Source organism: Saimiri boliviensis, chromosome 4, assembly GCF_048565385.1.
Source record: "Saimiri boliviensis isolate mSaiBol1 chromosome 4, mSaiBol1.pri, whole genome shotgun sequence".
NCBI classification, from domain to species: domain Eukaryota; kingdom Metazoa; phylum Chordata; class Mammalia; order Primates; family Cebidae; genus Saimiri; species Saimiri boliviensis.
The window spans coordinates 31,253,143-31,279,416 of record NC_133452.1 but is presented as its reverse complement, the minus strand read 5'-3'; the positions used below and the strand labels follow the sequence as shown (position 1 = coordinate 31,279,416).

Here is a 26,274-nt window from a genome sequence, read left to right as displayed (position 1 = left end):
TATTTTATTATAGTTAAGTTGTTAATCTCTTACTGTGCCTAATTCATAAATTAAACGTTATCATAGGTATGGACGTATAAGAAAAATATAGCGTACATAGGGTCTGGTACTATCAGTGGTTTCAGGCGTCCACTGGGTGGTCTTGGAATGTATCCCCCAAGGATAAGGTGGGGCTACTGTATTCAAACAGGCAATGCTTATTTTCATAGCTGTATCTCTAGACATGCTTTTAAAGCATGAGAAGGTTGTGAAGTCAGAGGAGCCTGTAGACATATTTCCCACCACAGTGCTTTCCATTTCTCCCTGGATGCAAGAGATTGGAGATGCTAAACCTTCTGATACTTTTAAGATGAGAATGACCAGATTAAGCCAATTCCCTAGAGAAGAAGGAATCCACTCTGGTGGCACCTATGACTGTGACTAACAGCATTTTACCCAAGTTTTCGTCACTCCCCACTCCTCTACTATTCTAGAATATTCGTTTCACCAATATTCTGAATCTCTCAGACAAGAGACTTAGTCTGAGTTTGTCTATATATTTATTACTACCTCAGGCACAAGAGAAAGAAGAAAAAAAATTACAGCATTATAACTTTAAACTGGCTAATTTCACTTTCTCCTGGCTAACCAGGGAAACTAATTTGAAACCAGTTCCCATGTTAGTGCCCCCAGTCCATCCAACTCTGTAGGCAGGGGAATATGGAACTCAGGCTTTCATTCTGGACACTTCCTCTTCTCAACATCATCTGAGCCTGTATTCTGTTGGAGTTTTCTCCACTCCAGATCCAGGCCTGACCTACTGGGTCCCAAGGGCAACCTTCATCCTCTTTGCATTTTTTTCTCTTAGGAAATAGCTGAATCCTGGAGTATTTTGTGCTGGATGCAAATTAGCCATGGAGCAGTAAGGCAACTACACAAATGCTTCATGGAGACTCTTCAATGGCCTCTGGACTTGGGTAGACATATTCACATCATTGTATTTCTGCCTTGAATCATGGGAGCTCTGCTCTAATTTGCCCTTTAAAAATATACCCTCCTGAGCCAGTTCTTCAGGTTATTTCAACTTATTTTTCCTTCATAGCCAAGCACAGATCTCCTGACATCACAGTCAAGAAAGCAGCCAACTCATTTGGCTCCTCTTCATGAAATTCGAATCTTCACTCACGGCACGCTAGCTAGCTCTCCCTACCACCCAAATGGTTAGATTTTTCTCTCTCTCTTTTATTTTTTTTCTAAAGAACCTTTAGGTCCTTCTGGTTTCATCTTCCAAGGGAAGGTAATGATGAGTTTCCCAGCTGACCTGGGCTCTTAGCTTAGATAACCTTCCAGCCTCTTTCAATTGCCCTTAGCTGTGGCAAGCTGCCTTGACTCCCACTGCTGTCCACTGGGCTCCAGTCTGTAACTCCACTCACTTCCTGAGAAGCACAGGGACACCTCAAGAGCAGCAGCACAGAAAAAAGTCTTTACTATGGAACCTTCTGCCATTTATCCAGCCCTGATGTCGATTCAAAGCATAGTGCCTATGGCAGAGATGTTTCTTTAAGACAGAGTACTCCTTGGTATGTTTGTAGTTGATTTTTTTTTTTCTTTTGAAATCTGACCTTTTAATCCACCTTCACACCTATTACATCTTTCCAAAAGAACTCCAATTGCACCATCTTTTCCTTTCAGAGGGGAAGAAAAAAAATCATATTTCTACTTCTGTAAAAAACACAATATAAGGATAAATCCCAAACTCTTCATAGAGCAATAAAGGCCCATCTGGACTTGTACTCAGTATTTTTTCCAAACTATTCTGGATGTATCCCATTAAGTGACCCCCGCAGTAGGCTCTGCGTCCTATTCCCTAGGGTCCTGTACCTCTGCTGTCTTGGATCAGTCTATTGCCCCCTTTGTCTGGAATGCAGCCCTCACCCCCACACTCTGCCTTTTACTTCTCTAAAGCCTCCTCTAACCATGCTCCTCTCCAGCAGCAGGATCAATCTCAAGCTTGCGCTGTGTCCCACGGCACTTTATTCCCGTAGCTGATGTGGCATTACATTCTGTCCACACAACGTGAGCGTTCCCTTGCTCATTCACACTTAACTTCTGGTACTTTTTGGGGTGCTAGAACATGATAAGTGATCCACGTTTGTTGCATAGATGTGAAAAGCCAGAATTATTACTACTTTGCTATTTCATCAAAAAGCAAATAGTGAAAAGTATATAAAACCTAGATAAGAGACTTAACCACCAGGAAATTGATTCCTATGAAAGGTCATAATTAATATATTCTTTAAAATTAAATAGACATTATTTTTCCTACACAAAACTGTATTAAAACTCATTATTAAATGAAAGTCATTGATCATTAACAGTTAAAACTTCATGGTGTAATCTTTATAAACCATCATTTCCTTAAAGGATTAATCATCTGAAAAAGTCTCATTTACAAACACACACACACAGACACCACTCTCTCTCCAGGCAACTTCACCACAGCAAATTCAGAAAGCAGTTTTTCCTACTCTCATTCTGCCTGAATTAAATATTTGAAGGGTGATGGAAGTGAAAAAGGAAGAAAAATATTTTCTGGAAGTATCTCTTACAAGAGAATTAATGCCAGTATGTCCAGATGGAGGGAGGATACCAAAAGATGTCAAAGTAATGACCCCAAATTCCCTTCTTAGTAAACTTATAAGGAACTGGATGATAGGAGAGAAAAACAAAACCACTAGAGTCTAAATCTTTTTCTCTTTGCCATCACATCTATGCCTAACATATGCATGTTATATTTCAGAAGGTCTAGGTTAAAGCACATAAAAATGACCTCGTAGGAAAGATATAACAGTAGGTCCTTTCGTGTTGTATATTTCTTCAATGTGCTCCTTGGTAAACTGACTCCCAATATATACAGATCAATGGGACCCTCCACTTACCAAAAAAAATCATTTGTGTCGTTTTCTCCTAAGCATTTGAATAATCTGAGAAAGTAAAGACCATAAGCAACCTTCAACTACAGAAACAAGTACAACTCTTCTACCCATAAAATCAAGAATTCTTCAAGTTCATGTAGCAACTAACCAGGCGGACCACAGTTCTGCTGCAATGTATGTGTTAATAAAACATAACCAGAGAGCAACTGGACTATAATGACTTCTAATCATCAAGCAAAAAGACAAAATTCCAGAAGACATGCTAAGATATTAAGAGCAAGGTATGCCAGGTTAAATGTCAAGGCTTCTGGTAATTTCTGCATAGATAATTGAATACGTTATTCTAATATTTAATTTCTTTAAGACTTACTTGTTTAAAATATTGTGTTTTGAAATCAACTAAGTATTTGAAAACTTCAAAGCTCTATAAAGAACTACGGAATTTCTATTAAAAGATAGTCTACTTCTGAAATTCACCACATTCCCCAACTTTTGGCCCCTTTTAACATCAGTGACAACATTTGGAGGAAGAAGCTGATCATTTCCCTTTCCACTGCCAAGCCTTCTGAGTAGAGAGGCAGTCTGAAACTTGAGGGATCCTCAGTTACTTCAGGACCCATAGGATTTACAACAATAATGGTTTGAGGAAACCACAGCATTTAGGCTCCTTCAGTCTTTTTCCCTGCATTTAAGAGTTTAAAAATAAGCAAGAAAATGATTCTTCAAATTGGAAGACCATCTTCAGGGGTGGAGTCTTGCCACAGTGGATGATAATCACAGAGTAACAAGATCCACAGAGCACAGCGCAGCCACAAAAACCGCTCTTCTGATCCTCCTCTTGATCACGCCGAACATGATCTCAGCCTTTTCCTTTTTTATTTTATTTTTTTACCTCTCTCCCTCTCTCTCTCACTCTACCTTAAGGTCAGTAAAGTTCTAGTAGAAGTAACTTACCATTCTGTTCATGGTAATGGCTGAGATTTACTTTGTGTTCTACTTTTATTTAATATATCTTTGTAAATTCAGCTATTAACTATAATAAGTCGACAGCCACTCAAGAGGGAAAAAGCTAAAAGTCAAAAATAGAATGCTAAGCTTAAAGTTTTAAAATGTGCATCTATTGCTTTTGAAGCAGGTGTGCCTCTGACAGCTCTATTAACTTACTCAACCGTCTCTAGGGGCTACACTTCATAAAAAAGATGGGCTGCAGCCTTGTGCCCTCGGGTTGGTTTTTCGGTTTTTCTTTTCTTTTTCCTCCTTCTTTCTTTGAAAACTGAACGATTCTGTCCTTGAGTGGAATAAAAGTGACACCAGAGAGCCTGTTTTCAGGACTGACATTCTTCCCCTTTTGCCTTTGTTATGGTAAGTTGCTTGTCTTCTGCACATCTGCTTAGAAAACTTTCTGTGTGATACAGAGTGAATAAAAAGCTTCCAAAACCTGCTCTGTAAGGTCAAAAAAGGAATTTGTCACTCGACCCTCACAGGGCAGTCAGGAATGTCAAAATTAAAGAAACTAATAGAAAGGAACATACTCTCAATACCTTAAGAGGGGACAAAGGAATGTAAGGACACAGCCTCACTGGGCCCTGTTGGGTGCAGGTCTTCAGCAAGCTAACTCACTTCTCGGCATCCTCCCTTCGTAGCTGCCAAACTAGGGATCAGACAGGGCACCTCAGAGGTTCCTTCCAGCCCCGTCCGTGTTAGTTAGCCTTGTTGTTACGCTAACTCCACTTAGATCCCTTCACATGTCCAACATAGAGACTGTGTACAAACGTTTACTACAGTGCTTCAAATGGCACCGAGAGAAGAAAATGTGTGGTCATTTATTCAATAAGAGCACTCTCTAAATAATAACTAAAGTTGATTTCTCTCATTAACTAAACACAAAACAGAATTCTTTGGGTTTTCATTTTATCAGAAAAGAAAGACATCTTTAAAACTCACTATCTCTGACATTTTACAACCAAAACAGAGTAACTATATAAGGTACCAAAAGCTTTTCCTATCAGGAGTGAGACTCCTCTGTCAATTCTTCAATGTTTGGAGAACAATGCTTTTTGAAACTATTTTTCTTTTCTCTGAGCCTCGTTTCTTGAGTCATAGAATTTTCTGTAATCTCTATTTTCAATTAATTTAAATTGCATTTAAACATTTTTGTAGATCTCCTATGTGCAAATCAAAGTATTCACTGGGCAACCACTGTGCATCTAGGATGCAAAATGGGGATTACAGCATTTCAGCACAAACTAGTAAAATGTCATGTGAATTCTCTGTACTGGGATATTAGTGGTTCATTAACAAATTCATGGAAAACCAGAGGGTCAGATCAGCTTTTTCAGCCACATTTTATATAATTCCCATTCATATTAATGAGGCTCAAATATCATTTAAAGTATTTGGCCAAAAGTTTAGTAGAGTACAAATGGTTTAAAATAATTGAAATATGTCTTACCTTCACTATTTCTTGACTTTTTTAATGTAGAGGGTATGAACAAAAACATGAAATAGAAATCTGGGGGACACAATTTCAAATATATGAGAAATGAGTAAATAGACTTGGTATCTATCAGATGGGGAAAAGAGAGTAACGATCAACAAGTTGTTAGAGAAAGTGGTTAATGGTGAAATCGAGGTTTAAAAGCTATACTTGCTTAGTAAGTGAAACAAAGCAGTAGATAGTAATCCTCCTTGAAAACTCAGAGTGATTTTCAGAAGTGTTTAAAATGTAACATTTACAGAAAACACTGGGATGCCCAAATACAGTCACAAGTCCGTAACATTAAACACAAATATATACTTCATTCCACTGTACCGAAAAGAAAAGCCAGCAGAAGATAAACATGTAAAAAACACAGTTACATATTAGAGCAACATCTACTTATCTGCAGATCACTTTTCTGACAAATGCGGCCACTCAAAATATGGCAAAGAAGATGAGATCAAAACAGCCTCCTGCCAGGCAGCACTGCTCACAAGATTGTGGCTCGGGATCTCATGCACCTTCCAGTCAATACTGTTGCAATACATACACTGGGTTACCCAGACCCCCCACACAAGGTAACACATGAGCAACACCAAGCCAAAAAGTCGTGGGGACTACAGGAGGCAGGTACAAATACACTGTAGAAAGAGAAAGCCTTCCAGCAAAAGTAAAATACAAAACAGTCACTAGAAGTTAAAGAATAGTGTGGAGATCCATTTCATGCCTAAGCAAAGATCCCTACAACATTCAGGGGCCACCAGGGCATCACCAGATTATTACAAGGTCCAACGACTAGTTACAATGACACTAAAGCATTACAACCAGGTTAAATTGTATTTTTTGAGCAGAGTTGTTGCAGTGGCATGGAAAGAGTGTGGGACTAAGTCATGAGAAGTGGATTCAAATCCGGTCTATACCAATTATCTCCATGGCTTTGGGTAAGTCGCTTTATCTTGCAGGAACTGCTTGCTCACAACAAAAAGAGGCAATGCCAACTGTCCTGCCACTCCTACAGAAGTATCCTCATCATGAAAAAAGGCCATGCAGGATACTGCAAAGCCATGACCTGTCAACAGGCTCTGGATGTAGACTATACTTTAGAAAGACGTTTATTAAAAATATTCTCAATTTTTTTTTAGAATTCTGAAAGATGAGTGAGGCAACTTATATAGAACTACAAATAAGTAAAAGGCACGCTCTTCTAATATTTTATACAAGTTAACATCTAGTCCATATGATCACAATTTAGGAAAGTATCTCTAACCAATTACCAGCTTTTTACAATAACTGTTTGAAAGAAAACACTGTGGCCAGCCAGGCAGTGGCTCATACCTATATTCCCAGCACTTTGGGAGGCAGAGTTGGGAGTATCACTTGAGGCTAAGAGTGAAGACCAGCCTGGGCAACATAGCAAGACCCCTTCTCCACAAAACACAAAATAAAATAAATTAGCCAGGCATGGCGGCAAGCCCGTGTAGTCCCAGCTACTTGGGAGGCTGAGGCAGGAGAATACCTTAAGCTCAATAATTCAAAGTTACAGTGACCTATGATTGCACCACTGCACACCAGCCTGAACAACAGAGGGAGACTCTATCTCTTAAAAACAAACAAACAACAACAAAAAAGAAATAAAGAAAAAGAAACCCACCGAAACAATGCTTTTGTTTTCCAGTTCAGACATAGGATCTCTGACACATACAGGCTAGAGTCCAACAATTTGAAATTGAAGTTTTGGACTAAACTTCACAACTTATTTTCCCCTACAGGGGAGGGACAGCAGGCTGGTAAGCATAATGACAGAGAAATCTACAGGACCAGGGCAGAAACTGGCCAGACATTGCTATTCATGGGCTTTCCCTAGGGCCAGTCAGCAGGTGCAGGGAATCAGCCTGAGTGCATTAGCAGGCGCTTCCACACTGCCCTGCAGCAGGCAGCCAGGCTCCCGTTGGAAATCACTCGGTCCTGCTGCCAATTTTCAAGGCTTATACACCAACAGGGTCCTAGACTAGGGGTGCAGAGGGGAACTCAGAAAAGGACTTCCTACAGTGGATGAATGCGTAGGTGGCTCTGAGTCACAAGCTGGGTGTTGGACTAGATGGTTTTCTGAGAGGCACCACTACTCTGCACTGTTTCTCAAAGTACTCCTGGTATGCCAGCCTTTCTCCAACACCAAGACAACAATGAACTATCCACAGAAATTCTATCGCAGCTTGTAACTTCTATATATTGAGAAAAAAAGCTATGTGATACACATGCATAATAATACCCTACTGAAAGAAGTGAAGTCTACTGAAATAAGTCAAGTCTACTAAAAGAAGTGAAGTCTACTGAAAGCACCATTTTTAAGGGTCATAAAATCAAGTAGTACGTCAGGGCTGACATTTTCTGTTTGATAACACAGAATAGAATAAACAGAAGGCAGAATATCATATGTAGACACGCAGTAAAGGTAAATCACTTCACAAAGCTATTCCACGTATGCATTCTGTGCACAGATGCCATGTGTGGCCTGGGAACCAATGTAAAGTGTATTTATTACTTTGGACACAAAACTTTTTAAATTCTCTGACTTAAAAAATAAACTATAATTAACCTTTTCAGGTGCAGAAAACCCCAAAACATTCATGTCATAGTTCCTGTAGAAGATTCTTTCCCTCACTTGAAACAAACACTTACTCTAGAGAAAACAAGCTCAACTTTCTCAGAAACTAGAGAATAATTTACTAATTGGATTTTTGTTCAAATCTTAATTAGTTGGAGTTGAAACATAACCTTTAAGATTTCTAAAGTCAGTGGCATAACCTTCCCCTGGCTACAGTGACATAGGAACACAGATCCATTGAATAAACTAACACATTCTCCAGAGCGGGGATGTAACCAAGGTCTACTGATCCAGAGGAATGTCTAAGGAGAGAAGCCCCAAGCTCGCCAGCTTCATAAAGCATCAACAGCACACAAATGAGACATGATGGCTCAAAAGTGGCTTGAAAATGGAACAGAGCTAAGATCCTCATGACCTGACAATTCTCAGGCATGCATACTTAAGGACAAAGAACTGGACTTGGGAAGCTAGCAAGGAAAAAATATTTAAAACATCTTTTTGTAATGGGAATAGAGTGTGTTGAAGAACCCAGCAATGAAATGACTTCAAGGTAGAAATCAAAGTTCTTTTTCCAGGAAGTCAAAGCATTCTATGTAGTTTCTGCTGGTGAAAAAAAATCATGTAAATAAATAACTACCAGGAAAGATGATCACAGCAACCAAACCAAGCACAGCCACAACCACCCGCAAGGTAAATTCACAAACTGCCTGGTGTCTGCTTTATAAAAGAATCCCCAGACAATCAAGACTAAAGCAATACCCACCTGTGTTTGGGTAGGAATGCTGGTTTATCTCAGAAGGCAATTCAGAAACATCAGATACCAAGTTTCTACTTTAGCTGAGGCGTTTCTAATTACAAAGTGAAAGAGAAGCTTAGGGAACAGAGGCAAGGGAACTGTACTGACAATAAAATATGCTTATTCTCATGTTCTCTATTCAAGTTCATGGAAAACAAAAAACTCACGTGATACTGTTTAAGGAAATCTCAACTGCCTGTGGCTCCTATTAATACTTGTGAGTTTTCTGTCAGGAAAGCTAAATATATATCAAGCCCAAAGCTGACAATTTACTTGTACCATAAAATTATTTTAACCAATGAAAAGATGAGCCTTTATCCTTGTTCTCTACCTTTTTCAATGATGTACAAAAACTTATAAAGTGGTCTTAAAAACACGAAAACAAATAAACCTACAATACTACAAGTGTACAATTAGCAATGCAAGCAGCATATTCAGAAATTTGACCAAGCTCCCACAAACCACGATTACTTAGGGGATGGCATCCAAAAAGTCTTAGCAAAGTGGGGTGGTCGCGGGCGGAGTGGGGGGGGGTGCCCTGTGTGGAACCGGATCAGTACAGGAGTCATAATCTCTTCTTTCCCTGTGGCTTATGCCCTCCTCTTCCCTCCAGTTTACGGCCACCTTCTTCCATTCATTACCACTCCCAATACAGTCTTTTTCAAAAATAAGAGAGCATGGAAATGGGAGAGTAGAGTCGAGTCCCTCTTCCCTCCACCAACCTTAATGAGCACCTACTCTAGGAAATGCCCAGTGGGCCAGGTTGCTCCCAGTAACCTCAGAATTCACGCTATTTTCACATTCACTCTGGGAAAGGGTCGCTCCTCAGTGTGACTTACTCAGAAGGTTGCTTTATATCAAGTATATGCAGTTGTGCACACTGAGTCGTTTGCAGTTGTGCATATGTAGTTTGTATGCAGTTGTGCACACTGAGTCATTGTTTGCAGCTGTGCATATGTAGTTTGTATGCAGTTGTGTACACTGAGTTGTGCAGTTGTGCACATTAAGTCACTCAGCGTGACTTAGTGTGACTTACTCAGAAGACTCTCCAAACACAAGAACCCACGATGTGCCCAGCATGTGAAGCACACACCCAAGCATGCACCCAAACACTAGAAATGAGCCCAGCAAATGACCGTGTTGGTAGGGGAAGCACTGGCTGGGAGACTTGACCAACAATTCCTTCCCCTACAACCCCAGGGGGAAGACGGTCTCAGACAACCACTTGTCTAAGCACACATTCACCATTTCTCTTATGGCCTAAATATCCAAAGTGTGATGCAGCCAGTACAGTGACAAGTTTTATCAAAAACTAAATGAATAATTGTTGGTTTAATGTCTATGATAACTACTAGTCAGTCATCAAATGTCAACAATGAACTGATAGAGAATGCTCAGAGATGCTGAATTCAATGGAACAGAGAAGGCCTGAAGAGGGGTGGAGCCTTTATCCTTGTTCTATACCTACATCACTCACCCAGCTTCAGCCATCCCCAGCCTCACACCACACACATTTATGTACATGAACAGTGTGTATGTTGATTATACGTAAATTTTCCAATCACATTTATTAAGGCAGTGATTGCCATAAATATAATCTTTAATTAGGAGATTAGAAATATAAGGTAAAGACTACTCATAGTTCACAAAGCTAGAAAAAGTGTAACTATACATTGGAAAAAAATCACAGATGCTGTTGCTAAGGGAACAAGTAATTATGAAAATCTGTGACTTCTCTTAAAAAAGATACTCTAACATGCCCAGGCATGGTGACTCATGCCTGTAGTCCCAGCACTTTGGGAGGCTGAGGCTGATGGATCACCTGAGATCAGGAGTTTGAGACCAGCCTGGCCAATATGGTGAAATCCTGTCTCTCCTAAAAACACTACAACAACAAAAATTAGCTGCACATGGTGGCACATACCTGTAATACCAGCAACTGGGGAGGTTGAGGCATGAGAATTGTTTGAACCCTAGAGGCGGAGGTTGCAATGAGCCGAGATCGCGCCACTGTACCACAGCCTGGGGGACACAGTGAGAATCTGTCTCACACACACACAAAACAACAACAACAACAACAACAACAAAAACAACAACAAAAGGTAGCATAATATGAAAATCTGTGGTTTCATTATTACTTCTCCTCATGTGCCTATATAATCCCTTCAACCAGCCTTTGCCTTTTCTCAGTTACAACAGCCCTTAGATGACCTGGTTCTGGCCCCTAATGCTCCAACCCCTTCTGCCCGCCATAACCAGAGCAGGTTCCCTCCAACACAGCTTCGACCGAGTACTCACAACAGATATTTACTTACTGTCGGCAAAGTGCAAGGCACTTGATAAAGACACAGGCTAGACTTCAAAGAGCTTCAAATCTAGGAGAAATATAAAGCACATACTCAAATATTCTCAAAGCAGAGTACGTACCCTTAAATCGAAAGTTATTAAGTCCTTGACGCCAAAACACTCTAGATGCTTTCAGTGTCATTTCTCCCTCTGAAGAATCACACTTGGTTCCCTGTCTCCCCACATCTGTTTCTCTGCCCAGTTTTCAATTCTCTCTAATGATCTGACCCTCCCTTACCAAACCAACTATTATTTTTATTGGTCACTTACGATGTCCAGACTATGTTTATTAAAGGATTAACTCATGTAAAGTGTTAATAATAGTGCCTAGCCATGGTAAACATTCACTGTAAATTAGCTATTGTTAAGCTTATGGGTAGATCACTGATTCAGATATGACTTTCAATTTAGTATTTTAATCATCTCAGGATTTGATGTAACACTGAGCTACAAATTCCTTGAAGGATTATGTAAAGGAAGTGATAGGTTCTACTTGAGTTGCCTAGGTTATACAAGCACTCCAAAGACACTTGTACAACTGGAAATTCTACGTAATAGTCTACACTAGGATAAAGACATTTTTTGACTCAATTGACTATTGATAGTGAAGACATTATCAATCCAATAGCCAGTATCATTAAACACAATAAATTGAATTTGTAGGCTTACAGCATATCTATAAAACAAACATTCATTTATTCAATGAATAAACTGTACTTGCTACTGACAATATATGATGAATAGGTATTAGCCCACTTTACAGTGTGGCTAGTGTGGCTGTGGAGGAGTGAGTGAGGAGGAAGAAAGAGAAGGCGATGGGGTAAGGGAAGCGGGATGTATGGCTTTAGGGAAGATTGTCAAGGCTTAGCTATTCAACTAACTGGCGAAGGAAAGCACCTGAGGGGTTTGAATCAGTGAGGTTAGCTTGACTTCTCTTTGAGGTTTAACCCAGCTGCTGGGTTAAGATCAGCCCAATCCGCAGGGAGGGGAGCATTGTGTACAAAGGTGAAAGCAGGGAAACCAGTTAAGAAAAGATTGCAATAGCACCATGGAGCCTCTCCTTATCAGGCCTGGCATCGTTCATTCCATGTCTGCTCTCTGTTTACCAAAGCCAACTTTACAAATTGGTCAAAACAGCCATGACCAGTTTTTTTTTTAATTATACAAAGTGCTGGAAACGTACATAGTTTGAGTGGAGCAACAGAAAACACCAAAAGTATGCCATCGAAATTATGTTCCCACAAATGGAACTCTCTCTTTTATTACACTCAAAAAAGTCCAGAGATGAGAGCACTGGTAATAAGCATAAACGCTACCCATAACTTGGACTTCTGAATGGTCTTCTGTCCTTCTTTGCTGTCTTCACTCTTGTTCCCCTTTGAGCTATCCTTCAGTCTACATTGTTTCTAGAGAGGTCTTCCCAAAACACAAAAACAGGCTGGGCGCAGTAGCTCAAGCCTGTAATCCAAGCACTTTGGGAGGCCGAGGCAGGTGGATCACTTGAGGCCAAGAGCTCGAGACCAACCTGGCCAACATAGTGAAACTCATTTCTACTAAAAATACAAAAATTAGCCAGGCTAAGCCAAATTCAGAAAGTATTTGCTTAGCACATTAGCCTGTGCACACAGCACTATTTAACTTAGTCCCAGATAAATTCATCCATTCAGCAACCATTTATTAAGCACTTAGCCTTGGAAATAAAGATAAGTAAGATTGGGTCTCTGTCCTAAAACAGGTCAGTCTAGTCTAGCTCAAGACACAGACAAGTTAAACAAGTAAGCATAATCCAGTGAACAATAAACACAGAGAGAAATGAAGAAGGCAGAGAAACAACAGAAACGAGAGCAATCAGCTCTGCCTGAGGACGTTAGAGAAGACTTCACAGAGGTTTTTGTTTGTTTGTTTGTTTTAAAATTTTTTATTTATTTATTTTTTGAGACGGAGTTTCGCTCTTGTTACCCAGGCTGGAGTGCAATGGCGCGATCTCAGCTCACTGCAACCTCCGCCTCTTGGGTTCAGGCAATTCTCCTGCCTCAGCCTCCTGAATAGCTGGGACTACAGGCATGTGTCACCATGCCCAGCTGATTTTTTGTATTTTTAGTACAGATGGGGTTTCACCATGTTGACCAGGACGGTTTTGATCTCTTGACCTCATGATCCACCCGCCTCGGCCTCCCAAAGTGCTGGATTACAGGCTTGAGCCACCGTGCCCGGCCCGACTTTACAGAGTTTTAAAGCAGTCCAGAAGGATAAGCAGGAGGCTAACAGGCAGGGGAGGCGACTACAACACCATGAGAGGGAACGAGAGGTGCAAGTTTCTGGAGTTGTGAAAAGGCAGTAAGTCTGCACGTAATTTCTGCAGGGGAGAGGACGGAGGCAGATCTCATAAGGTTTCATGCCATGTTAAGTGGTGGGCTTCATTCCGTAGGCAATGAGGAGCTACTGAAAGGTGACCCAGTTGTTTTGGGGTTTTTGTGGGTTTTTCTGATTTGGGGGTTTTTTTCCTTAAGATGGAGTCTTGCTGTGTCACCCAGGCTAGAGTGAAGTGGCATGATCTCGGCTCACTGCAACCCCTGCCTCCCGGGTTCAAGCAATTCTCACGCCTCAGTGTCCCAGGTAGCTGGGATTACCAGTGTGCACCACCACACCTGACTAATTTTTGTATTTTAGTAGAGACAGCATTTCGCCATGTTGGCCAAGCTGGTCTTCAACTCCTGAGCTCAAGTGCTCCACCCACCGTGGCCCCCCAAAATGCTGAGATTATAGGCTAGAGCCTCTGGGCCCAGCCAGTGTCTGTATTTTAGGAAGATCACTCTGGAAACAGTGTGGACTCAAGAATGGATCAAAGGGAACAAGAGTGGAGACAGCAAGAGAGGACAGGAGACCATTCAGAAGTCCAGGTAAGAGCTGATGAGGCCCTAAACTCTATGAGGACAGACATCTAGGTGCAAACACAGCGTACCTTTAGGAGATAAACTGAAGTATCTGAAAGAAAATATTGTAGTTTAAAAAAAAAGAAAAAAAAAAAAAAAACTCTAGGCCAGGCATGGTGGCTCAGGCTTGTAATCCCGGCATTTTGGGAGGCCAAGGCAGGAAGATCACTTGAGGCCAGATGTTCAAGATCAGCCTGGGCAAAAGAGAGAGATCCCATCTCTACAAAAATAATAACATAACATAAAATTAAATTAAAATAAAATATTAGATAGGCATGGTAGCCTGTGCCTGTAGTCCTAGCTACTCAGGAGGCTGAGTGGCAAGGATCCTTTGAGCTCAGGAGTTCAAGGTTACATGGAGCTATGACTGTGCTACTACACTCCAGCCTGGGCAACAAAGCAAGACCCTGTCTCTAAAAAAGCAAACAAACCCCTGTAATTTGACAGAACATGTTATAGTTACACCAAAAAACCCTGAAATTATATGGAAATATATTTTACAATAATTGCAAGAGACATAAAAATTAACCCTAAATAATGTGCAGGATCTTTTAAAATTATTAAAAGTAAACTGTAAAGATCAATTTCAAAGAAGGTTTTTGTGACTTAGCAAAGGCATTGCAATGGAAAAGAACACAGGTTACTCACTTACAAACCCAAGCCCTGACAATAACGTGCTTCTTTTATCACTCTTCAGACAGTTTTCGTAATTTAAAAAATGTATATTTTTTTCATAATTTAAGTGTTTCTTCTCAAAACAAACCTACAAAATTTTTTAACTAAAAAAGGAAGAAGACTAGATAAAACTTCATTTAAATAGAACTTCAACAATTTAATTGCCAAATAAAGACATTTTACAATAAAGCAAGGCAGTGAGACAACAGAGAGTCCCAACTTCAGAAGAAAAAATAATAATAATCAAAGGTCAATAAAGGGCAGTTTCAATGGACCAGATAAAATATTAAGTGGCACTCACTATGTGTCTCTTTCACAGAATGTCAACTTCAGTAGGAAGTAAGAGGAAAAACATGACATTCACTGATCTCTTTTGTTAAGAAACTGACATACACTGTATTTGGCTATTTTCCCGATATATGTAGTAACCCTCGGAATAAATAAAACTTACTAATCTTGTTTCACTCTTAAATTTGTGATGCCACTTGCCAACATTTGTCAATATTTCTTAGGTTTTCCTAATGCCATAAAGAAGCTATTTTTTAGGGAGGTTTCTTCTTTGGTTTGAGACCTAGTCTTTATGTTTGTTTGGTTTTTGAGACCTAGTCTTGCTCTGTTACCCAGACTGGAGTGCAGTGGTATGATCTCGGCTCACTGCAAACTTGACCTCTTGGGCTCAAGCCATCCTACCAACTCAGCCTCCTGAGTAGCTGGAACTACAGGTGCACAGCACCACACTTGATTACTTTTTCTGTTTTTTTGTAGAGATGAGGTTTCGTCATGTTCCCTAGGCTGGTCTTGAACTCCTGGACTCAAGTGATATGCCTACCTCGCCTCTCAAAGTGTTGAGATGGTAAGTATGAGCGACCACGCCTGGCCCAGGAAGCTATGCCTAAATCCCATTTTAAGGATTTTATTATACGAAACAAATCACAGCTATTTACATGGAAACAGGATCTTGAGTTTCGACTTAGCTGCTTTCGGTCTTTCACGTCATTTTTCTCCATTGTAATTATCTGATCATTGGTAATCTAATTATACACAAGGAACCTGCTTTCTGCAACTATTTTATTAGGAGAAAAATTGGGATGAAATTACTTTAAATAGATTCAACTCCCACACTTAAAAATTGATAATCTAGTATATGGATTATTCATTACCCTTGATACCTAGTATGGTCATTCTCTGGCCATTTTTGTAGTCGCTGAGAAGGGTGGGCACTGACATTCAAATAATTCAAATCTGGTAATGTTACTAGTCTGTATGATAAAGTCCAGAAGGAAAGGATGAAACATTGCTTAAAACAAGGCTTTGCACGTCAATTACTCTCCCTAACTCCTGACCTGCCAATACCAGGACCATCAATCACGCTTCTGCCCAGCTAAATGGAGAGCTGGGGATACAAGAAAACAAGCTCTGCGTGGTGACAGGTCGGACATCCCATTATGATTCCACCTCTTTCAGTTTTATTTGAGTGAGCAAGTAAGGGGAAGCACAGAATAAATACTAATAGTCATGAGTTTCCCTCAAGGACCTTCCACAGTGCTAGAAGAAACGCAGATACTTATTAAATCTTGTTCCATTAAACGCTAACAATCAGAAGACCATGCAAAACATGAAAATGTTCCAGATTAAGTCCCTTTATCCGGACCTTCTCATCTAGGTCACCGTGTTGCACTTTTTCACAATTATCCTGCATTTTCTCTTTACACTCCCCCTTTACACTCCCCCTCCATTTAAGCTTGAACTCCATGACTTCAGGACCTGAGGGCTATCTTTCTTTGTATCCTACACATAGTATTCAGTAACAATTCCACCAATAAATGCTCTCACAACTTCACGTGAAAAGTTACATATTGTCTTATCTACCACTGCATTTTACCTTTTCAATATAAAGAAGATACTGATTCACACCCTTGATTTGCATGGCTAATTAAGTCAAAACATCATCTACTAGTGTAGCGGGTTATACTATACTAAGAATACGACTTGATCATTGCTGTTTACCCAATTCATTCTTAGCTCTCTGAGTATACGAGAGAGTTTTTAAACTTGTGGTGTGCTGTCAAACATACATAAAAAAGAAAACCTAAAGATGCTTACTGGTAGCTGCTTTGGACCTATCAATATGTATCTTGTAATTACTTTTTAAGCTCAGAAACAGTAGTCTAATTAGAAAAATGCATACTAGTAGCTTCTAATCTTATAAAAAGATTCTCAAAATAAAGAGAATCTCAAGCACTATAATTTTATCCTTAGTTTCTTGATATTAGATCATAAAGCTATGGGTTTGTTGTACCGAAAGATATCCATATAACCACTTAAAAACTTTATTTTGATGTTCCCGATAACAATCCAGCATAGAAATTCCCTATTAAGAGACCTTCTGTTTCAGAAATTGAACGTGTGTCATACAACACACTATCCACACTGATGGTGGGAGCTCAGCAGGCTAATGGGGCAAAGCAATACCTGGAGACAGCGGGCCGGGAAAAGGCAAGCAGTGTGGCCTCTCAGCAGCTTCTGGAGGGGAGGGAGAACACCGGGAGCTGCAGAACTGGACTCCCACCAACCAGAGATCCCACGGGGGGACCGCTGATGTAAGGCTGGTTTAAGCTACAGTTGCCCTACCTCTAGCTGTCACTACATGATTCGTGTGTGTGTGTGTGTGTGTGTGTGTGTGTGTGTGTGTGAGAGAGAGAGAGAGGACCGCTGATATAAGGCTGGTTTGTTAAGCTAGAGTTGCCCTACCTCTAGCTGTCACTACATGATTCTTGTGTGTGTGTGTGCGCACGTGCGTGAGAGAGAGAGAGAGAGAGAGAGAGAGAAAGAGAGAGAGAGAGAGAGAGGGAGAGAGAGAGAGAACTGCTGATGTAAGGCTAGTTTGTTAAGCTACAGTTGCCCTACCTCTAGCTGTCACTACATGATTCTTGTGTGTGTGTGTGTGCGCGCGTGTGCGTGTGTGTGTGTGAGAGAGAGAGAGAGAGAGAAAGAGAGAGAGGACCACTGATGTAAAGCTGGTTTAAGCTACAGTTGCCCTACCTCTAGCTGTCACTACATGATTCTTGCGTGTGTGTGTGTGTGTGTGTGTGTGTGTGTGTGTGTGTGTGGAGGAGTCAGAGCAGGTTTTTGGCAATCTGCGTAAATCAAAAAATGTTAATATAAGTTAGGGGGTTGCAAAGTAAACTGAAAGGAAGGTGGATCAGGCTGTGTGTGACCCGAGCAGAGAAACAGAAAAGATGATACACATTCCCAGCACAACAATGTGTCTCCTAGTGCATATTTATTTGCAACCAACTCCTAACGTGGCCATTGGGCATTCTTATTATTGACTGATAATCCTTGCTAGAGTTTCAGCTTATTTGATCCTTCTAAGAAAAAACTTCATTCCTGCATAATTTTTCTTAAAGACTTTTCCTCTTTTGATCTGCTCACATAAACAAATGTCACTTCTGTATGTCTCCAAAGGAAGGAACTGTGTGGAATAAAGATCAACTGTTATAACATGCCCCTGAGACAAGATGTCAGTTGGAAGCCAATTTTGTTTTGTAAGTCAAATGTGAAAACAGAATATAATGCCATGAATTTTGATGTATAAGCAGCTTTTAAGGACTCTGACACCATATGTCAAAAATCATATTATTCAAGCCCAATTATTTCAAAAAAACACATAAACTTATGCCCTGTATTATGCTTCCATTTATCTTCATGAGGCTACTGTATCCCCTATTCCATTAAGGGATAAGGGGCACAATCTTTTTTATTGTAACATAAGCAAGTCCTCCCTTCACAAGTCACCCCTGTCCTTTACAATGACTTCTTTATTTTCCACAAGTCACGTGTACAGTATTTGCTTTATTTCCCAACTAAAACTAATACACACAAATTCAGTCTCTTTTCCTTTAATGTTAAGTCAGATGAAGCCTCTATAGTAGAAATCTTAGAGCCTTATGCTCTCATGTACATAGTCTAACAGAAACTCGACAGTGGTTAACTCAAAGTCAAACAAGTCCTAAAAAGCAACCTTCAGCAAAATCCAAAGGAATCAAAACTATACCCTCTTGAGACCACAGCACTACTGTATCCACCCTTCAAACATTTTTGTTCCAAACATTACAACCCAATCATTTACCGAAACCACAGCTTATTCCTGATTTAGAAAAGTAAAGTTCATGGACTTACTAAACTATACAAGTCCAGCCAGAAAGCACAAATGCCTTTTCTAAGCCTGGCAATTACACAGCATTTGAACTGAAAACTCACATTTTGAAGTTCAGAATCAGTGGGTCACTGTCGATCACCTTGTTGATATCATAAACAACTGATATCTTCAAAGATTATTAACGAGTCCCTCTTGTGCCACAGTTAATAGACATGAACAAATGGTTTACACACATTCACCCTGAAGAAAGGCTGCATTAACGCTCAGCCTGTGCGATATAATTACTGTACTCATAGCACATATTTAACTTAGTTGATTCTCTCATGTTTCAGTAGTTGTGCTTCCCAAAACAGGAGGAAGCACAGGTCCCTGGAAGACTCCAGCAAGATTTCTCTTGGCAGGGGCAAGAATGTGATAAACAGGGAAAACACAATCACACGGAATGTCTGCACTTGGATCCTTTGTGATACTTAAATAGCACTCCCCTACTGGGCTTTGCCTACTGCATGAAAAGGAGAAAGCATTTTAGCGCTTAACAATTCAGTCCCTACACACACTAAGAGGAAGAACTCAGAAATTCTAAATACAAAATAGGGGTGTGTTAAGAAATACTGAACTGTTTCCCTCTCTCCCAGCAGGACATATTTTTTCCCCCATTGTGGAGGCAAAACATGCTAATCCTGAGAACAGAGCCAACATCCGTCTGAAAAGAAACTTGATAGAAATCTAAAAACTCTGGTTAAAAGAAGGAAAACAGAAAAAAACAAAACTCAAAAACTCCTTAAGACTAACATATCAGGTTAAGCCCCTTGCGTGTTCATTTTCCTCGATGTCACAGCCCAACACCAGTTTAATTCAAGCATCAATCTTAGAAGAAAGATGCAAGAAGACTACCTATGATTCCCAAAGTTTCTCAGTGCAGTTTCACAAGAGCTCCATGTTCTAGCCCCAGATTGCTATAAGGGCAGAAGATTCTCTCTAGGGTGGTGGTTTATCATTGAACTTCTCACAAGTCACATAAGTACGTGGCTCTGATGGAAGAAGGGAGACCGCTGAGAACAAATAACAGCTACTTTATCCTTCTTTGAAAGATACAAGATACAAGCTCAAGCTGAGTCTAGTTGGAAGAGCATTTTTATTTTAGAAATGTAAACGAATGGTGCCGAATTCCAAAACAAAAACAAACATTTCAAAAGAAACTCCTAATGAGGGGCAAAAATCACGAAGGGTAAGTAATAAAAACAAAGAATTCTACATAAAAACTTTTTCAAACGTTTAAATTTTTAAAAAATCAAGTCACCTTTTCTGGGCTGGGCTCTGTATATCCAGTTTTCGTCATCCACTTCCACCTGCTGCCCACAAACAGAGAGCTCTCCATCACTGCGAAACAGCCTCTTTGTCTGCCTGGACAAGGAGGAGAAATTTATCCAACTCACAGCACGTGAGAGAGAACCTGCATTCGGCTTGAGTCTGAAGGAACCTGAAGAGCCTTCCTTTTTCATCTTCTTTTCAGAATCGACTAGAGACAAAGAACAGCCCAGCAAAGAAAACGCTGGGTCTGTCACGTTGGCCCAGGTCCTCTCCAGGCGCCTGCTATTTCCCACTTAGACAATGTTGACAGTCAGGCATGGCATTATCCAAAAAGACGACTTCTGTGTCACCCAATTACAAAGAAAGGGAAAAGGAGGGGTTAAGAAAGAAAAAACAAATGTTTTACCCTAGCCACACTGTGGACTCCGTTTCTAGATCAGCGATATCCACGGCCAAAAACTAATAGATGAATAAAAGCATAATTTAAAAACTGAAGCAGGGTGTTCATTTCAGGAACACTTGTCAGGACTTTGCAAAACACAAAGCCAAGGCACTCCGACTCTTTGGTGTGTCTCTAGCATCCCAAATTGTAATCCTACTCCTCTCCCGGGCATCTTTCCCCACCAGGGCAGAAAGCCAGCTGTCGGTTGCAGAAAGAAGTCACTCCTCACCCTAGAGAAAAAGATTCAGGGTCAAGCCAGGCACCCAGTTTACAGTTCACCCACACGGTTACTTGGGAGAAATCAAAGAGCTCAGCTCACTGGCCCCAGCACAGGGCAGAATCATAAACCGCCCACTTGCCCTCCTTCCCGTCTGGGAAGCGCTCGCTCAGAGCCGCAAGACTCCGCAAACAATAAAACCGGCTGCGTGGCTATTGCTTGGATTACGGAGCAAGCACTCCTGCGAAAGATGATAGGTTTTCCCAACACCAAAGGCACCTCATTGGAGACAGAAAACCCCGCCTCTCCGCAGTCAGTACTTCAGTGGCAGCTCAAACTTCCGAACTTTAGCGCAGCTCGCGGTCTGCAACTCTGTGCAGAATACAGACTTGTGGGCATAAAGAAAAAGAACTTGATTATTAATTATCAGACCATACCTCTGAATGTGCAAATTTGAGAGGGGCTTAATACAGTACATATAAATACATCCAACATTCCTAGATGGATTTAGGAACCTCCATCATTTAAGGAAATTTACTTTCAAAGAACATAACTGACCCAGCTATTCACTCCCAGCTTCCAGCAAAGGTGAAACCTGAGCCATTATTGTACCTGTTATTGCCACTCCTGCCTGTCACCAGCAGCCAGAGTATGGCGCTGAGGATTCTCCTCTGCCCTGTCACTGGGAGCCAAGGGGCTCCCAGTCTGGATCCTCTCCAGCCTCGAATCAGAGTCATGAGAGAGCGATGCTAGTGGCAGTTAGCTACAGGCTGTAGCCCTGAGCCTCCTCTGCGAACTATCCAGAGCCACAACTTGCAATGCATTTGGGTGTAGCATTTCACCCAAGGCTAACTTACTGCAATTCCATGGTCCTAAGGATGTTAAAAGTCCTTGCAACTTTCCAACACAGAGACTTGGGTCGGCATCTCCTTCCCCCAAGTGTTATTTGGAGAAATAACAACAGAAATGTGGACTAGCCAGTAGACAGAGAATTGATTATTATGCAAATGTATCCTTAGGTCTTAGGATTTGTGGGTGCACAGTTTCTGGAAATCTGGCATGAGTGAGCACTTACTTGGAGGGAGAGTCATGAGTCTAGTTCCTGAATGGACTAGTTATTTTTGGTTGCTGGGTAGGAAATATTCCTTTAGCCACTCCTATTAACCCTTTCCTTGGTGTGTGCAGGGATGGGGGCACTGGAGGAAAACACACCAGTTTTTGTTGCAAAGAAGCAACAAGTAGAGTAGGTCCGCAGCACGTTGCTTCCCTCAGCATCGATCAAATGCATTAAAACTAACAAAGGGCAATAGAAAGTAAACTTTGATTAGAAACTTTAAAACCAGGATTTTGCATCGTACATCTACTCCAATTCACTGAGATTTTAAGAAACAGGCTCTACAAGCTTACAGGGATAGGAACATTTGTAGAAGAAAGTCAGAAGTTCTACAAAGTGTTCCTAGGATGGGCAGTTCATATTACACCATGGAAATAATGACAGTGAACAGGCACTACCAAGGGAGAAGCTACACAGCAGCCTCGGTTTAAAAGCTAAGGGTCCTCGAGATCATGTAATTTAAACTCCTCGATTTTCAGACAGGGAAGCCCAGACCCAGAGCAAGTATGTTCATACCCAATGTCACACAGAGGAGTCAGGCATGAGGACCAGGCTGCATGAGACACCACTGGGATCAGAGATTCACACACTTACCAGGGATGCCTGATACATCACCAAATGCTCTGGGCCTATTCCAGTTATTAATCAGAATCATATCTCTACATTGACTACAATTGTAAAGGCAAAGGTAAAATATTTATGTATAAAGTCAGTGACTAACATCAAACATCCACTCTATTCTTTCTGAGTAGAAAAGAAAGAAGAGTCTCAAAATATACAAGGAAAAGTAAAAAAAAAAAAAAAAAAAAAAAGACCATCTCATCAGAAAAATCCATAAATGCCCCAAATGCTGCTTACCATTTCATTGGTTCATGAGGCCCCCAGACACACGTCTGTGCACATTCAAAGGATCCATGGAACCCAAACAATGAACACAATTCTCTTCTCCCTACTCTCTACAACCTGCAGCTGCATTTTTAATTTAAAAACATCTGGCTGGGCATGCTGGTTTGCCTGTGTAATCCCAGCATTTTGGGAAGCCAAGGTAGGTGAATTGCTTGAGCTCAGGAGTTGAAAGAAGCCCAGCCTGGGAAACATGACAAAATCCTGTCTACAAAAAATACCAAAAAATTTATTTTAAAAATAGCCAGGCATGGTGGCACTTGCCTGTGGTCCCAGTTACGCAGGAGGCTGAGGCAGGAGGATCGCTTGAGCCCAAGAAATTGAGACTTCAGTGGGCTGTGGTTGCATGACTGCACTAAAAATAAAAATTAAAAAATGATATATATGCTCAAAACTTGTGCTGTTCTTTTTTTTGAGGGGAGGGGGATGGAGCTTTGCTTGTTGCCCAGGCTGGTGCGCAACGGCATGATCTAGGCTCACTGCAACCTCCACCTTCCAGGTCTAAGCCATTGTCCTGCCTCAGCCTCCCGAGTAGCTGGGATTACACTCATGCGCCACCACATCCGGCTAATTTTGTATTTTTAGTAGAGATGGAGTTTCTGCATATTGGCCAGGCTGGTCTCAAACTCCTGAGGTGATCCGCCCACCTCAGCCTCCCAAAGTGCTGGGATTACAGGTGTGAGCCACCACACCCAGCCCAAGTGGTGGTCTTTATTTACCAGAAGTGCTGTTGAGTGCTTTCCTCAACTCACCCTTACACAGCAGCAAAGATGAACTGGTGTCATCAGTAACTAGTGTGTTTTCCTCCAGTGCCCCCATCCCTGCACACACCAAGGAAAGGGTTAATAGGAGTGGCTAAAGGAATATTTCCTACCCAGCAACCAAAAATAATTAGTCCATTCAGGAACTAGACTCATGACTCTCCCTCCAAGTAAGTGCTCACTCATGCCAGATTTCCAGAAACTGTGCACCCACAAATCCTAAGACCTAAGGATACATTTGCATAATAATCAATTCTCTGTCTACTGGCTAGTCCACATTTCTGTTATATTGGGCCATGATTATTAAATCTTCATTTATCTAAGAAAGTCAAATAAATTAACGACTTTTACAACTGGATCAGAGTTCCTGTTAGTCAAGAGAGAATATAAATTTAAATCAGCTTTGCAGGAAATATTTAGATTTTAACTATGTATGTTAGATATATATTCTAGCTTAGAACATCTGAAGTGGGCTTCTTAAGAAGCTACTACATTCACTCAAGCTATATTGTTTTAGCAACCACGACGAATGCCACATTTTAGTTACATGGACTGTCAACCCAAGAGCCATACAGATCAGCCCCTCCCAGCAGCAGGGCCAAGGCTGCTTTGTGCTTCCTGTATATTAATCCTAATCTTCCTAATAACCCTGCCATGGCTAATCCCTACTTTTATTTTTTTTATTTAATTTTTTTGGGGGGATGGAGTCTCGCTCTGTCACCCAGGCTGGGTAACAGATTGTGCAGTGGCACAATCTTGGCTCACTGCAACCTCTGCCTCCCGGGTTCAAGAGATTCTCTTGCCTCAGCCTCTGAAGTAGCTGGGATTACAGGTGTGCACCTCCACACCCGGCTAATTTTTGTATTTTAAGTAGAGACAGAGTTTCACCATGCTGACCAGGCTGGTCTCAAATTCCTGACATCAGGGGATCTGCCCGCATCAGCCTCCCAAAGTGCTGGGATTACAGGCATGAGCCACCACTCCCCAACTGAAAATCCCCACTTTTACAGTAATTTTTAAAAAAATAACTTCAGCTATAATCTTCAGAGTAATAAAAATATCTTAGTGTAACCATTTTTCCCTATGAAAATCTACACTAGACTGCCTTGTCCCCATGTGAGACAGACGTGCTGAACAGATTTTATCCGCCTTCCTAACCGCGCTGGGCTGCCCCCTCCCCTCTCACTGTCAGGCTGTCAAATTCAAACTTCTGCTGTCATCACATGTGCCAATAACTGCTCCCTTCCTACCACTTTGCCACTGCTGAGATTCAGGCATTAGGAATCACATAAACAGGACTGTTTAAATTACATGTTTAGTGGGAGTTAATGAGGGCTCACGGAATAAAAGGCAGAGCCTCAGTGGAAGGGCTTTGTCGCAGCTGCCTTTGGCCAGCACCCCTGTCCTTCACCAGCTGGACGGAAGCCCCAGGGTTGAAATGGCTGGAGGAGCAGATCCTGCGTAATGACCCCCAGGCAGATCTTTACCAGGTTTATGATCGATCTTGTCTTTTACATTAAGGCCTCTGCACTTGACAGTCACTTACCATCACTGCTGACAAAGGGACAAGAGATTGCTCAATCTTACTCTATGTATTTCAGAAACAATTTAAGTAATATGTTAAGGAAAAGTTAACTATAAAAACTGGAGGTACCAGAATAAATTACTAAGGGAAGTTCTAGAATCATCTCCTTTGGGAATTCCTAAGTCAAATGCCCATTAATTTGGAAAGGATTTATTTATGCTTCTACCCAGAGTCAAAGGAATAGACTGAGTATGTTTGGAAGGTTCTTGCCGTAAGACACAGTGTTTTATGTTTCAGCATATACTGGCATCGTTAAAAAGGAGTTCATCATAAATGAAAGTTTGAGACTTAATAAAAGTGTTAAAGAGGACAGGATATGGGATCAGACAAACCTCTCAATGCAATCAGGCATGTAATTACTCTACTCGCCATCTGTGTAAAATGCCAGCCAAAAATAGGAACTAATTTCAAGTGCCATCAGTTTTGGGGCCTCACAGGCCACCAATGAGCACTGTGACTTTTCATTTCCGTGTGTAGCTTGCTTGCCCTGTGAAACCTAGGAAAGAGAACAAGAAAGGCAGCACCCTGAAGTTAGAAATCAGTGGGAAAACACAGCTGGCTTGTGAGAGCTGCCGGGGCTGGCTGGTTTGGCTGGGATCGAGGCGCATCAACAGAAGGCATGTGAACAGAGACAAAGGTGCAAAGAAAACCACATACAGCAGAGAGGAGGACTGCTCTAAGCGGTGTCACGTTCTTAAGCGGCCCTGCCTGGGCTGGGAGCAGTGAAGTGTGCCTCTCATCAGATTACCACATGAATCACCCAGACAACCCACAGGGACCTTTAGCTTAGGACAGGGTGCAGTAGGTTTTCCAACTGTCATCTCCTGTGAATAATTCAAGAGTCAACTTAAATGGAAATCTTTCTATGAGGTGATTTGTACACACAAATGATGAAAGCTTATCTCAATATCAAAAGTAAATACTCTGAGCCAGATTTTTATAACTAGAAAAACAAAACAACCAAACGGTATTACCCCCAGGCTCAGAGCAAACACACTCCCCACGGCACATTCAATGCTCCTTCCTTTAT

At 41.2% G+C, this 26,274-nt stretch overlaps 1 protein-coding gene across 6 annotated transcripts in view; it reads right to left on the bottom strand.

Annotated features, from left to right (window-relative positions):
• NHSL1 (NHS like 1) overlaps positions 1–26,274 on the bottom strand; it is a 276,841-nt gene that overhangs the window by 126,615 nt on the left and 123,952 nt on the right. For 3 of the 6 annotated variants that reach the window (XM_074397388.1, XM_003926872.4, XM_074397389.1), the window contains one exon: positions 20,212–26,274. This exon is cut by the window's right edge. The exons of 2 other annotated variants lie outside the window; for them this stretch is intronic. In XM_074397388.1, the coding sequence (XP_074253489.1) occupies positions 20,212–20,413 (202 nt within the window). In that variant the 5' untranslated portion in view covers positions 20,414–26,274. One more of the 6 variants, XM_074397387.1, reaches the window with a different exon arrangement.